General features: G+C 37.8%; 1 protein-coding gene across 2 annotated transcripts in view; it reads left to right on the top strand.

Annotated features, from left to right (window-relative positions):
• The first annotated feature begins 228 nt into the window (after positions 1–228).
• Positions 229–16223, top strand: part of LOC126377384 (protein Wnt-1-like) — a 104117-nt gene continuing 88122 nt past the window's right edge. The window contains exon 1 of one of the 2 annotated variants that reach the window (XM_050025112.1): positions 229–731. In XM_050025112.1, the coding sequence (XP_049881069.1) occupies positions 664–731 (68 nt within the window). In that variant the 5' untranslated portion in view covers positions 229–663. The remainder of the gene's footprint in view (positions 732–16223) is intronic. The other variant, XM_050025113.1, reaches the window with a different exon arrangement.

The raw sequence follows: 16223 nt of genomic DNA, 5'->3' as shown, positions 1-16223 counted from the left end.
TTTGTTTTTTAACGTCTTCACCATGGGATTTCGATCGGAAATTGGAACGAGCGTGCGAAAAAATCGCACGATTGTATTTTTGTCTTCATACGTGTCGCGTGAGACGTAATCGCGAAGTCGTGGGTTGAAGCAACCCATGGTAAGGGCTCGGAAGGATGAACTCGCGCAGTGTTGCATCTACGCCCTACACCGACCCTTCCCCTTACGGCGAATCCTATGGAATACTTACAAACGGCTTACCAGTCTGGTTTTGTGTTTCAATGCGCGCGGGTCGCGAGCGCGTCGGCACACGACGAGCCCAAAAATCTTCCATCGAAAAAGATTCTTCTATTAAAATCTCTTTCGATAAATACTTTTTTGTATACTGGCCAATTGACATGCGATTTGCTTTTAAAAACCAGTGTTTCGAAGCGGGAAACTTTGTTTGAAGTTTGTTTTAAAAGTTTTACTTTTTTCGTTATTTTCGGTTAGCACTTTGAAAATGTTTTGTGATTACATTGTTATGTTATTGTTCGGTTATGTGTTTATTGTTTAGTGTTTCGGTTACGTTTTGAGTTTTGCGGCTGGAGGTTTTCGGTTATTTTGGATTTTGCGGTGTGGTTGGTGGTGTGGTTTTTAACTATTTGTGTGATATTGGATCTCTGGCGTGAATTCTCCTGCAATATGAAGCTCATTTGGAAAGTTTTGTGTTCTCTACTGCTGCTGGTTCAGGCTGTTTTGTGCAATTGGTGGTAAGTTATAAAATTAGTCCTTTGTAATCTAAGATGTAATGTTTAAATAAGTTTTTCTTTCAGTAACATCACTTCATAATTCTACTAGTTACCTAAGTATATGGACTTCCTTTTTCAAACCAATGGTGCCTCAAACAATCTATTTTGCAAATAGGTACATAATTAAATGACAGGAGGAGTAAATACTTTTCAAACAAATATAGCTATATCGGCACTTGAGATCCTGCTATTTACATACCTACTTACTTACTGTTAGTGTTTGCTTAAAACGGATTAAGAATACCTACTTAGTGCATTATGTACCTTTCTACTTAAAAATAGAATGTAGGTAATACTACAAATAACAGTCTTGACAAAATAAACATAAGTAGGAATCTACCTAACTACTTACGTTTAGTTTTACAACAAAAAATATTGATAAGTAAGTACAAATAGTCCTTACTGGGGTAAGTATTTAGACAGGTAAGTAGGTGTACTGTACCCTAACTGATCTCTCTCTCTATTTAAGAGCTGCGCTCTTGTCGGTGGAGTAACCGCCATTCCTCTCTTCTTCCCGCCAAAACCTTCACCTCCCGATACGACACGACCTGCACCTTCTCTTTTATTTGTTTCATAAATGTTATCCTAGGTCTACCCCTTCCTCTCTTCCCTTCAATTTTTCCTTCTATAATGTTTGTTATAAATGAATCGTGTCGTATCAGGTGGCCAATCATATTTCCCCCAACTGACCCTAACTGATATATAACTATATTTATATTTATATAGTGATAACTATTATTCTACATTATTATTATGTTTGATAAGTATTATGCATTTGGTAAATAAGCGAAAGCTAATAGAACTTTTGAATTTTAAACGATACTATTAAGTTTAGTAACCTATACATGCACAAAAAAAAAGTGCCGTATTAAACCACATGCTGATAAACTATCTGATATGATAGCCTATCTGCCAGGTAACTTCTGGATATCAGACACGTAGGTACGTATCAGCAATTGGTAAAATATGCCGTGTTACAGGTAGTTCCTGCAATAAAATAGCATATAAAAATAAACGGAATAGTTATATAGCGATAAAATACAAGTTTTATTACAACAATTTACAACTACTGGGTACCTAATACACTTTATAATTACATACTCAACGATACTCCTAAATACATACTTTGCTTACGTAAAGTTTATTACATGAGGGAAGTAAAACTTAAGTTCAGACTTAAGGTACCTATCCCTTCTATCAGGGTATCTGCATTAAATTATGACACTTTATCACCAAAAAATTTTTCACATCACTAATATTAGAGCCACGCTCTCGTCGGTGTAGCATTCTCCATGCTACTTTTTTAGGGAAAAATAGGGCAGTGGTGTCTCTATTGCTTTCAACCCCGCAGTACTCTTTCTGAGTGGGATGGCGCCCAGATTAGTCTATTTCAAAGCGTTACTAGGACTCCTGTCCTCCGCCTCTGAATAGTACTGACAGTTACTGCTGCCCTCTGTCAGGTTCCAGGTTACAGTCCCTGTGACTTGCCCCTTCCGTCCTGCATTGCCGTGTCGATGGCTCCCATCTCCGCCTCCGTAAAAATCAATTACTTATAAACCAAGCGAAATTGGCAAGTGAGTTTTTACTACAAAAATTCTTCCATGTCAGTAAATAATAAAAAGATTGGTAAAACCTTTTACTAACTTTCGTAAAAATAATGCAAAAGCAGCTTTAAATAGTCCTAACTCTTTATGTACAAAACTAAAAAGTTCCCCATCGATCTGAAAATTTCGATATTCGAAAATCCTGAGCCAGGATTCTATAATAACATAAGATAAACAGCCCTATACGTCGTCTGCTGGGCACAGTCTTCACTGGGTGTTCTAAACCACATCTAAAAGATTGATTAATATGATTTTAACGAAGTAGTTAGTCATCTATTACATCATCATCATCTCCCTAGCGTTATTCCGTTTTCACAGGGTCCGCTTACCTAACCTGAAGATTTGACAGGTCCGGTTTTTACAGAAGCGACTGCCTGTCTGATCTTTCAAACCGCGAAAGGAAATCCAGCCTAACACAGCTAGTTATACATAGAATACAAAATAGGTATAGTCGATTTAAAAATTATACAGTAGGTAAGATAAGTAGGAACAGAAGTCACATAATAATTATCGTCAGGAGATTATTGGGATGGGCAGCTACTCTAGGCGGACTTTCTAAGACACGATAAACACAAATATACTGTGTACGTAGGTACGCATTTATAAATGTATATATATTATGAATTTATTTATTGGTATGTTTGCTCCAGCAATCTTTGAATTTTTCCATATTTCCTCGCCTTAGTCCCTTAGTGGTTATCTGGAAGAAATCGCTTTAAGCGATAAGGCCGCTATTTGCCATGTACCTAGTTAAGACACTTTTGTATCTCCTTCTTCTCTCGTGTGGGTTGTGAGGTGGATTACCAGCCCCATCAACCCTGTTATCTGGGTACTATTGAGCCGCCAAATGTTCCGACATGACTCATGACTCAGTAACCGGAACTAATGGCTTGACGTGCCTTCCGAAGCACGGATCATCTTACTTTCGGTCAATCAGGTGATCAGCCTGTAATGTCCTAACCAAACTAGGGATCACAAAGTAATTTTTGTGACATTTCCCCACCGGGATCTTTTGTATCGATTTTCTTTTATTTTGGTGCAATCAAGTATCTTAGTATTTGTAAATATACGGATATTTCTAAACTGGGGGTTAAAAAGGCCAGATCAAAGCAATTCACTTTAAAATGAGATTTTGATATTTATCATCATTGCGCACTTACTTTTATATGCGCAAATGTCAAGTTGCAATTTGATGCGCTTCGATGTGGCCTTTCAACTTCCCTGGATACTTGGCATAAGTGAAAATCTCCAATACGTTAGTTTTTAGCCATAAAACCCGACTCGAGTGCTTAGAACTTTTTGGGTTAAACGAGCTATAAATAGTGCTTCCGAGAACATAAATAATAAATTGTTTACGTTGCGATTGTACTAAACCGTATTGTTTGACAAGAGCCGACAGATCCCATGTACTGACTGATGTTTTTTCTAAATTTATGTTTTTTTTTTAAACAAATAAGTTCTAGCAAGTTACTGCAGTGAACAGTGAGCAGTAGTGTGTTCACTTTGTTATGAAGTCAATTCTAATTTGTGCCTGTTTTAGTTAATTTAAACATTGTGTCTGTAACATAGCATCACGCCTTTATACCCAAAAGGGTAGGCAGATGTTTATAGTATATCTCCGACACGCGTAGAGTAGCTTGACTACTCACAACTCTACGCTCTTCTCTTTCCAAAAAAGTTAACAGGCCTGAGTGTGATATTCTTCTTTTCTCTATCTATTTTAACACAAGCGGTCTTCTTCTATCGTATGGGTTGTGAGGATTACTAACCACATCAACCCTGGTGTCAGGGTACTATTAAGCCGCCAAAGGCCCCTGCCATGGCTCATGTAACGACTACTAACTTACATCAGTAAGTAGTAACCGGGACCAACGGCTTAACGTGCCTTCCGAAGCTCGGAACACAAGCAGTAAGCAGAAACTATGGAATTCTATTTGCTTCGATCCTGACACACTTCTCTTGCTTCTTACACATTCATCAATCGTTTCATACACTCCCGCCGTTTCAGAGTAAGTCGTACTGAACATTTTCTAAGGACATCACCAATTTGGTCAATTTGGTATTTTAAACTTGACTGAAGTCGAAGCTACCGAATTTGTTCCCCATAAACACTACCTTCCTATTTACCTCGCCAACAGGGAAGTAAGCCCTTTGTTTTACTCGTGTAACCTTCGTTATGCTATCACAGTATCCCGAATCATAGCCCGAATGACATAATGACGTAAGCAATGTCTGAACGCCTGTGAGCTTTCTGCTTTGAAGTCTGAACGACGGTAGAGGCGGACGTAAAATTATTAATAACCTACCGACTGTAGTTGCTTTCACCTATTGTGGGGATATAACACGCGCTCACGACTATATCCCAATAGGGGTAGGCAGAGGTTCATGGCAACTAAGTAGCTACACCTCATCGAGCTTTCTGTTAGACCAACTTGATATATGGTGAGCCGCAACGCCGTCTATAATGATCGAGCCAACAGCGTAAGTAAAAACTGCACTGTCTTAAGGATAAATTGATAACTCATTGGTGCAACTCCGGTAGCGGAGTTCTGTTTTTTTGTTGACGTGACTTATTGCTTCTATGCTGTTCTGGGAGCAAATAAAAAACATAGAACACGTTCAGCTGCTTGTCTTCCCGGGCATGTCGTAAAAACCGACAGAGGGATTGCTTCCTCTAACATGATGGACTAATGTTATGGGCGATAGGCTGATCCCCTATCACCATAAGGTTCATCATATCCATCTTAGGACTTCGTATCAACAGTGGCTGCAAGTTGTCTTTGATTACTTGTGGCTATGCCCACCCCATTTGGGATTACGGGCGTGAGTTTATGTATGTATGTATGTATGTATGACTTATTGTAGATTTGCTGCAGATGGCATTAACAAGTTGGCCGGAATAAACTAAAAACACATGATTAAACCCCTAAGGGGTTTGTCCTGATACACATTCCGCTTTAAAATGACTACAATATACTTAAACTAAAATTACATGTATTTACTTAACTAATGGAACATTAACAATATTGATACGCACTCTCTCACCCGGTAGCGGGATTCAAACCTGCGCTCCCTGATTCAGAAGTAAGTCAGTGTACCACAGGACTACAGTGTCTGCTACTACTATATTATAATAGGTGATCCATGCTTCGGAATGCACGTTAAGTCGGTGGTCCCGGTTACTACTTACTGATGTGAGAAATCGTTACATGAGCCGTGTCAGAGGCCTTTGGCGGCTCAAGAATATCCCTGACACCTGGGTTGATGAGGTTGGTACTCCACCTCACAACCCACACGATAGAAGAAGAGATAATATGCAAAACTCCTGGCATGATATTGGAATCAGCAGAGTTACTATTAGAGATAAAATATACGCCCCCAATCCATATCGCGGTGGGTGGGAGCCAAGTTACAGCCTAACCTATTACTGAATCCATGGGTATAAGTTACTAGGTGTTAACAAGTGGGCATTTCTGGTATTGATGTCGTCATATGAGGCAGGACATGAGTGATCCCTTAGTCGACTTTTATGGCAAGCCAGGTTTATCAAACTTAAGGTATGTGTCATGTAAGAAAAGCGCAAGAAAGAAGGTTATTTTATACCTAACAAGAAGACACAATAGTATCGTTGTATGTGCTGACCTAACCTGTATTGGGCTGGTTTTCCCTTCGCGGGTTGGAAGGTCAGACAAGCAGTCGCTTCTATAAAAAACTGGACCTGTCAAATCGTTACGTAAGCGGACTCGTGGCTTAAGTAAATACGTATTGTCTTTTACAAAAATATAACTCATAACTCGTAAGTGCGAGTAAGATACAGTCCGTGCGCTCTCTCCCTTGCTCCTCAGCGGCTTGCGGCCATTTAAGAATAAAGTGAGACCTAGAGGGGAAAGGTCAGCGCCTGATACGATTTGGTGCGGGGCGGAGAATCAATCAATCAATAATACTTTATTGCACAGCAACATATACAAAGGACATAAACATACGAATAAAACATAAGCACAATAGGCGGCCTTACTTTAGGAGAATTACCGTTCTGTAAGTTATTCTTATATATGTGTCCTACTGCTGCGGAGAGACGTGTCATTTCGCCCACGTATGATGAAAGGTTCACAGGAAAGTCTAATTCGTCTCGCCATCTCCGTCTAGGTCCGCCACACCGTGTGTTTGACTCTATTAAAATACACCATAAAGTATTAAATAAAATTATCAAATCAGGTAAAGGAGATCGATCTTGTTCAATTAACACTAACAACCGTTTAGCAACGTTGGAATCGAACCTGAGACCAGGTAGAAAGTAGGTGTCGCGTTGACACCAAAACCTTTTAGAAAACACCTGATAACGCACCGGCTCGAGGGAACTAACTTAATTTAGCCTTAGAAAGCTATTAGTGCTTGTTCTGGGGTAATTAATACCTTCTGTGCTGGAGAAAGAAGAGCTTACACGTACATACATAAATTCACGCCTAATTCCCACCGGGGTATGCAGAAACTATGGAATAAGAAGAAGAATTTGCATGGAACAAATTAAAGAGAAAGCGAATATAATATATTCCTCTTGGTTTTGCTTGGTTTGTAAGATCGATGACTGACATTACCAAACTCAGTATCAGAGTTGTCTATTATTGAGTCGCTATAAGACTTAAGCACTATATTTCTTTGGGCGGAAGGCAAGCGGGAATCCACTGCCCTATTTTTCCCTAAAAAAGTAGCATGGAAAATGCTGCACTGACAAGAGCGTGGCTCTTAAATTGATGATGATGATGTGATGATTTCTTTGTAATTAAAAAAAAGAAATAATTCTAAATACAATAAATGTCCGCTAATATGGTTGGCTAGATCCTATATTATACGTTTGATCTTCTTATCGTGTGGGTTGTGAGGTGGAATACCAACCTCATCAACCCTGGTGTCAGGGTTATTACTGAGCCGCCGAAGGCCGCTGGCATGGCTCATGTAACGACTACATACCCACTTATATCCGTAAGTAGTAACCGGGACGAACGGATTAACGTTCCTTCCGAAGCACGGATCATCTTACTTTTGGACAATCGGGTGATCAGCCTGTAATGTAATGTGTTAATGATACGTTTGTTGTTTAAAGCTACATATTATAAATATATTTCGTAATATTGCAATATCCGTTACAATTGAATGACATTTATTATACTGGTGAAGGTCGCGGGAAGCCGCTGGATGCGGGCAGCGCAGGACCGATCGTCGTGGAGATCCTCGGGGGAGGCCTATGTCCAGCAGTGGGCGTCATACGGCTGATGATGATGATGATAACATAGTCAAATTAAAACCTACACTAAAGTACTTACGTCAAAATACACACACAATATATATTAAAAAAAAAACATATCAGGCGTCAAAAAGCCCTCCGGAAAGCGAGCCCCGCCCGAGTACATATAGTATTATCTGTGGTATTATATAAGTATATATAGTATTTTAAGGTTATTTTCTTGTGACAAACGGCTGTGAAGGCAGAGCAATAAAGAGGGAATTATTAAACAATCACACAGCTTCATAAGGAGATGTGTAATTAAGAGTAATATCCACGTTATTGCCCTATAAAACCTGCAGCTTGATTGTTTAGAAGCGAAACACATGGCGATCGAAAGTTTGTCGTGCTGAGTTTACGGTATAGATAAACAGTCATAAGCAATATCATGTACCCACTTTAGAACCCTGTCGCACTATCATATTAATTGACATTTAATGAGACTTACGGTTTAATTTGTCAAAAAAAGTTAATGTGACATGGTTTCAAAGTGTATATATATTAGTACTCGCCACCTTACCTAAACAGTCTATTACATATTTGCACATAAAAATGTATGTGTTAAAGTTAATTTGTTTCTTGTAATTTTTTATTTATAGCTTTTTATTCTTATTTTAAAATTTGTTTTTAATAATGTATGTGTTGTTACAATATTGTAGTTGTAACAACGGCCTCTGTGGTCCAATGGTTGAACGTTGGGCTCACGATCCGGAGGTCCCGGATTCAAATCCCGGTGGGGATATATAACAAAAATCACTTTGTGATCCCTAGTTTGGTTAGGAAATTACAGGCTGAACAGCCGATTGTCCAAAAAGTAAGATGATCCGTGCTTCGGAAGGCACGTTAAGCCGTTGGTCCCGGTTACTATTTACTGATGTAAGTAAGTCGTTACATGAGCCAGGGGCCTTTGGCGGCTCAATAGTAACCCTGACACCAGGGTTGATGAGGTTGGTACTCCACCTCACAACCCACACGATAGAAGAAGATTGTAGTTGAATGGAATGTTATTACATATGCTATTATTGTGTTATGTGCTTTTTATTTATTTATTTAATTTTATTAATTCGGATTACCAACTACTATGACTATATAATGAATGCTTACAAATTTAATTAAAAACCATCCAAAGCCATCCATTCCATTTAAAGTTATTCGCAAATGAAAACATATATTATGATGTTACAGTCTTATCATCTAGGAAGTTAAAAACCAGTGTAAATAATATTTAACATAAATCTAGATCTTTATGTTCTTCTTATTTGATAATATACTTTAAACGACGAATCCACAGAGTGCAAAGTCAACCAACAACACTAAGATTGGGTCTATTTACAATCGCTTCTAATCGACAAACAACGAAAAAGAAACCTAATATTATTAAAAATAATTAAACAAAGGTACCTTGATATATACGTCATGTGTTTCGCTTTTAATGTGGGTTAAAAACGTATCGTGCACTAATTACAATGAAAATTTGGCGTTGCGTAGGTGTACGAAAGAGATTTAAGCCTTAAATATTATCGATAAAGAATTCATTTTATAATCTCCTGCTAAATGGACCCTATAAGAGGTATGGATTAAAAGTTATCTGTTCCAGTTTTGCATATTAATGTTCATAATGACACAATTGTTTTTTTATTTAGAAGTATCGTTTTTATAAGACTCAAAAACGAAGCGTAGGATGATTACAAAGTGTTTTAAAAATCTTCGTTATTAGACAGTTTCTTACGTCGTTTTTTGCCAGCCATAACAATTACACATTTTGTAGTCAGGTTGATAGAGGGAGCATAGACTAAAGCGTACAATTGTGGTTACTACTAGTTCTTCCACGTCCCTATTACGCAGGTATGCAACTTTCATAGGTCAGAAGGCGACTGTCGGAAGCTTGCTTCTCACATTATTTCCTACAATGATTGAGTTGAGCAATCATTCTTGAAAATATTCATATTACGACGAAAAATAAGTTATATTTTACTCTTTTAGATGATTGAAAGGCTGACAAGATTCACGCTAGAGGCTACCCAATGGGGTGAGCAGAGACGTACTTCAAGTCGTATTGGGTTGACTCCGCAGGTACGAATGTTTAGAGGGCCTTATTCTGAAAGATATTAAAATAATTCATTTAAAAAATATATTGTTATTCACTATTCTCACTTAAAATCTTAACTTAGCGGTAAGTATCTGAAACAGATTTTATGATTTTTTTTTATATGTCTATTGCACCAGCCTGTGCTCCAATGAATAATCTTCTTTCACCCTTTGGTTGCCTGGCAGAAATTGCTGTTTAGCAATAAGGCCGCCTATTGTGCTTATGTTTTATTCGTATGTTTATGTCCTTTGTATATATGTTGTTGTGCAATAAAGTATAATTGATTGATTGATTGATTTATTGCAATAAGGGTAATTTTAGGTTAAGTTAATGCTTCAAAATAGTTACCTATTTATTCGTAGGGTAAACCGTCATAGAAAAAATCTATGTAGGTGCGTTATAATTTATGTAAGAAAAACAATATTTTCCGGCCAAATAGTGCTTATGCTATACAATATTATATAGGTAGGTTTATCCCTTTTTACCCAGTCACTCAGGGACGCGACTGGGTTATGCCAGACTTCTAAAACCTCACTGTGAGCCTTCACGTATCCTTTGGTAGAATCCTGGTTCTCGTCAGCAATCTTCCGCGCAAGGTAGGTATACCTACCGTGACAAATATATACATATTACAGAAAAAAAAAGATAAAACAGTAGATGTTTTTTAAATCGAAACATTGTCTTCTATATTAACCTGTTTCACTACCGACTTTATTGCAAGCATGAGTACTCTATAGTATAGAATAGTGCAGCTGCTATTTATAGTAGTCAAAGCCGACAGATGTGGTACAGTCGGGCCGTTAACTTCAAACGGACCGCGACCGATCATTTTACTTAGAATTGGAAGCGTTGCTTTTGTTTTGTCACCGAACTATTTAGTGTCAGTACACTTATATAATTTAATGAGGTGTTTGGAGGGGTAATAGCAACGATTGTAGTAACATACTTTGTCGCCTCAACTGAGGACGGAAGGTTGCAGTTAAAAAAAAGGTTGGTATAGTAAGTTGACAGCTTCCGTGATCTAGTGGTTAGAGCGTCAGGCTCACGATCTGGAGGTCCGGGTTCGATTCCCGATGGGGACATGGTCGAAATCAATTTGTGAGACCGTCCTTTGTTTGGTAAGGACTTTTCAGGCTTGAATCACCTGATTGTCTGAAAAAGTAAGATGATTCCGTCCTTCGGAGGGCACGTTAAGCTGTTGGTCCCGGCTGTTAACCGTAAAAACACCTTCACCAACCCGCAGTGGAGCAGCGTGGTGGAGTATGCTCCATATCCCTTCCGGTTGATTGAGGGGAGGCCTGTGCCCAGCAGTGGCACGTATATAGGCTGTTTATGTTAGTAAGTTGAGGTGACCTCAAGGTCTTCCTCGAACTCACCTCAAAATCGGTATTCTTATACGGCGCAACCTTATGTCGAGATTACTCCAGTAAGGCATGACGTCAAAATTTTCGTATTATTATGTTGGCAGTATGATATGCTCGACTCCAGTGAATAAAGTCCTCAAGTCGAGGACGTACCTAAATGTGAATTTAAAATACCAAAATTCTGAGGCCGAGTCGACTGAGAGAGTCGAGTTAACATCTTACAATACGAGTGAAACTTTGATGGCATTTGATTACCTAATGGTAATTGAAAATCGAATGTATTGTACTATAGATATTTTCTACGATTGATGAGAAAAGCTTTGAATGCTCTATCTATTTTTTTAAATCATTTAAAACAAAAATAAATTGACATAATACTATAATAAATTATGCCCACGCGCGGCGCGAATTGTATCAAGGCGAGGGTTTTCAGCCAATAGCCGAACGTCGTCTAACTACTGTACTTCGAACTGTACGGTAAGTAACTAGAGTACTTACCTCTTCTATTCTTCTAATATGAAGATATTGCGTTAAGTCGACGATAGCAAGAAGCAAGCCACGTATTCTTTCTAAAACCCTTTCTAGCTAGTCACAAAGTCTACTTTACCCGGATAAAACAACCGTTCCGCTGTAAGCGACAAGCGTGAATTCATTTAGGTAGTAGGAACCTACATTTCTGTACTTTCAGAGGTGTGTATGTATAGTGTATGCAAATGTGTTTATTACGTCTGTTGCACCTTGGGCAATTTGCGAAATCATTTTATCGTTCATTTTCAGCATTTTGTAAGAAATATTTAATTGAAGTCGATTTAAGTATGAATATACAGGTTAGTACAAAACAAAACAATGAATCAGAATCAGAAGTCGGACACCATGGTTGCGCCACCTGGCAAATTATTCCTGGAAATTATTCGGGATTCGTTTGCCGGTAACAAATTGGTGCTTAGGCAACCACGCGCACTGGAACCTACCCTTTCTACATTTTGATAGTATCGCAATCGTAGTGGCGCATCCTTGGTATTCAAGTGAGTTTATTTACTCACTGATTTGAAAAAACGAATAATATGAAAATCATAGTTATTTTCTGATAAATATATATGGAAACAAAAATTAAGGCACAAAAATTACAGTAATGAGCAGATCTTTTCAAAGTAGGCCTAGCCTGTGTCTTGGGTACTCAAGAGCAAAAGAAGTAACTGTTACAAATGCCGCAATAGTTTGCCTTGCGGGTAATGGGGTAAAAGTTCACAATGATTTACTTTCCGCTCCCCGCTCTTTTTTTCCCGCTTGTCGCCAACAGTCATACCAACATCTCAGGCACTCAATGTCAAATAACATAGCTAAGTTACTAGTCACACAGATGCTTACCTCAATAAAGTAACAGCTGCTAAACCCTTTCTTTAGCTCCAGATTAACTTGGACTAAGTAATGATGACAGCTTGTTCTAAGTTAAATTGTTAAATTATGTTAAGTTAGTGCTTGTTATAGTGACAACAGTATATTGTGTTTAGGAGTAAGTCGACGTATTTATTGTTGGTGGTCTTTTGAGTTCTGATAGGTGTATAGCTTTGCATTGCGGGCACAAGCTTACAATCAATCAACCTTAATGGTTATGGAGCATATTATTCCACCACGCTGCTCTAGTGCGGGTTGGTGAAGGTGTTTGGGCAACTAACCGAGACCAACGGTTCATTTTAAAATTATTATTATTTTTGTCTGCCATACGCAATAATAATTTTAAAATTATTCAAAAATGGAAGCAGCATTTATTTTTTTAAATACAAACTTTATTCACATATCAAATTTTATCTTTTTATTTCAAAACCTCATTCTATTGTTTTTTTTTTTATTTCTCTTACATATTTAAACGCTTCACTGCCGCATTACAAGACCGCTTGCACAAAAAACAAACTAAAATCAACATACAAAGGAAGCGATCTATCAAGCTATGTTAATTAGTCAATTACATTATCACTTTACACCTAACAAATTGTGAATCCAAACGCATTTAACTAAGAAGTTGATAACCGACCGGTATTATTGAAATTTTCTTTGTAAGAGAAGATATTTGCATCACGTAAAGCCTGTTTCACTTCTAAATTCAAAATACTTATTTACTAAATAAACTTTTCCTCAATTTACAAGATTTCACATTGTCATAGTAAAAACAACAATGACGTCACATGGCAGTTACGTCATTTTAGAATGAGAATCTTAAAACCAAATTTTTTTAAGTCTGAAAATGTTTAAATAGCGAAATTTCGTATAAAGCGTGTTCATATTGAACCTGAAAATGGGTGTAAGAACTATGTTTCTATTTTAAAGAAAACATTTCGTAATGAATCTGAATTTTTCTGCATAATTACCTACACTGGGACATGTGCAAAAAAGCCGTGGTAGCCCAGTAGAACGCTTGCCTCTCACTTTGAGGTCGCAGGTTCGAATCCAGCACAGGCCTAAACCAATGATCCAATCCAATAATCCAGTGCTTCTGTAAAAAACCGGACCTGTCCAATCTTCAGGTTAGGTAAGCGGACCCTGTGAATAACGAGATAATGCTGGGGAGATAATGACACTGAGACATATACAAAACGTCACATCTATATCTATTCATTACCGTACTTTGTCAATACCTATAATAGGGTATAGTGGCCAGTCTATCACCAACATACGCCATTAAATAATCCAAAGCCAACTCACCTCGTAAACGCAAAACCAACATAATTTCCATTACCATCATATCATGAACGCACAGTGGTCCGTACACCCTAATAATAAACTATTGTAAACAGTCGCAGTTTGCGCCCGACGTGTAGTGGCAGCCCACTGTGCAGTTTAATTTAGTGCCTAATTATTATTTAATAGCTGAAGGGCCAACTGAATTTTATCTCGAATATTATAGCAGAGTGCCGTCACGTTTTGAACGACATCATATTTTGTTTGCATTAATGTCCACGTTATGAGTTTACCTGACAAGAGTAAGTTACACTTAGTTTGTTAAATGTTTATTGAGTCACTTATGGACTTGTAGCACGCCATTCGAGCGCAGTCGGGTACCCACCAACTAAATCTTAACTTAATTTGATAGGATCACTTTGTGATCCCTAGTTTGGTTAGGACATTACAGGCTGATCACCTGATTGTCCAAAAAGTAAGATGATCCGTGCTTCGGAAGGCACGTTAAGCCGTTGGTCCCGGTTACTTTTTACTAATGTAATGTAAGTAAGTAGTCGTTACATGAGCCATGTCAGGGACCTTTGGCGGCTCAATAGTAACCATGACACCAGGGTTGATGAGGTTGGTACTCCACCTCACAACCCACACGATAGAAGAAGATTTGGTAGGCTAGTTTTAGCTCTATCTCTTTCTTGCACCTGTTCTTCGAAAACCAGGTAAACCCCGAAAGAGATGAAATGTTTGTCTAAGTAAAAAAAAATTGAAGTGTATTTTTTTCTGAAAAACATGAAAAGTGGAGACGAAGGAAAGCTATAATACAGTACAACATTGGCTAGTTAGATTGAATATTACTTTTCATTAAAGAAACAACTGTCCATCTGTACTTCTAAAGTTCTAATAACTTTAAAAACAAAACAATTTACCCCCTTTTACCCGACCCGTTTCAATTTCCATGTCCCCAAATTATTTGTTATAACCATGTTACTCTGGGGAGTTGAGGAGCACATCTGCACGTCACATCTAACACAGATTGCGTCCAATTCAATTTGGCATTGTAATATTTCACATAAAACATGAAGGATAAAATCATTTATAAAGGCGTCACAAAACATTTGCATGTCGTTAAAATTTCAGGGGTGCCTGTGCCCACATTTTCTAAAAAACAAGAACAAAGTTACTGATACCTGCAGTACAAAAAGGCCTTCAGGATTATCAGCGCCACGCTTGGGGTGGAAGCCAAGTTTTCTATACTGCTATAGATTTTGAGTTCTTTTCGATTCCGTAGATATTTGTATGGAGTAACAATCACTATCACACAACAAAAAAGGTTTGACATTACCCGCCATGTACAATATACACAAAACAAATACCGATCTTATTGGTTTTGTAATATGATTTCTGAAATTTCTGACAGTTCGTACGATTCAGAGGTATATATTTTTTTATCAAACTGTTGTATTTACCACGAACGAGTCTTAAAATCAACTGTAATATTATTTTTTACACGTATCCTAGTTACCCAACTGATAAAACATATTCAACTTTTAATAGGGCCAATGTAAAAAAAAAGTTTATATTGTTAGTCGGGACTATGTAGAGACATCCCTATTCATTTCGCCTCGGGCAGTGCATCGCCTGGCTAATTTGGTGATGTTTTACAAGTCGCCTCACTCTTTAGTCTGCCTATTACGATATTGGACTGTCTTAGTGATGTGATGGTTTTGTTGTTCTACGTTTATCGATGTCGATTAATTTGAATACCTAAATATTGCATAAAATATTAAATAATTATTATTTAGTTAGTATCATTCAAGTTCGATTTCTCAATTCTAGTTTACGTTGAACAAACCCATGATACCTATGTCAGCCAATATGTTTCAGGTCAATTTACTACGATTCGATTGTGAAAAACGGGTTTTTTATATCTTTATTTAATAAAGGGGTTGTCAAATATTGACCACGCCACCCCCATCGGACTAACCTAGATTATCGCCTACGTAAACACAATTTTACATATTTATATAGCACTTTAGCCTTGTCCGACAATGGGCAAGGCAAAATACTATTATACATGCAATTTCTACTATTATCATTATTATTATTCATTAATTGCAATTTCAATTTATTTGTATGCTATGGAGATGATGCCATTTTAAAAGCTGCCACAGAAACGCTGTTTGAATCATCTGATAAAAATGTAAAGGCCTGAGATGAGGGAGATGATGAAGTACCTATAATACACCTGCCTATAAGTATTTACCTAGGTACTACATTTTCAGTTTCTGCATTTCTCAAAACCATCCCCTTATTATCCAACGCTTACATTATCGAGTGTGTTCTCATCACTACCCTATGAATATTTAATTTCACCCCTTTCGGCGGTTGTTTATTTATTGGCCGTATATTTCAGCCTGGGGCGGATTTGCATACGTGACCCGC

Source organism: Pectinophora gossypiella, chromosome 23 (genome assembly GCF_024362695.1).
Source record: "Pectinophora gossypiella chromosome 23, ilPecGoss1.1, whole genome shotgun sequence".
NCBI classification, from domain to species: Eukaryota; Metazoa; Arthropoda; class Insecta; order Lepidoptera; family Gelechiidae; genus Pectinophora; species Pectinophora gossypiella.
This window is presented reverse-complemented; position numbering and strand designations above follow the sequence as displayed.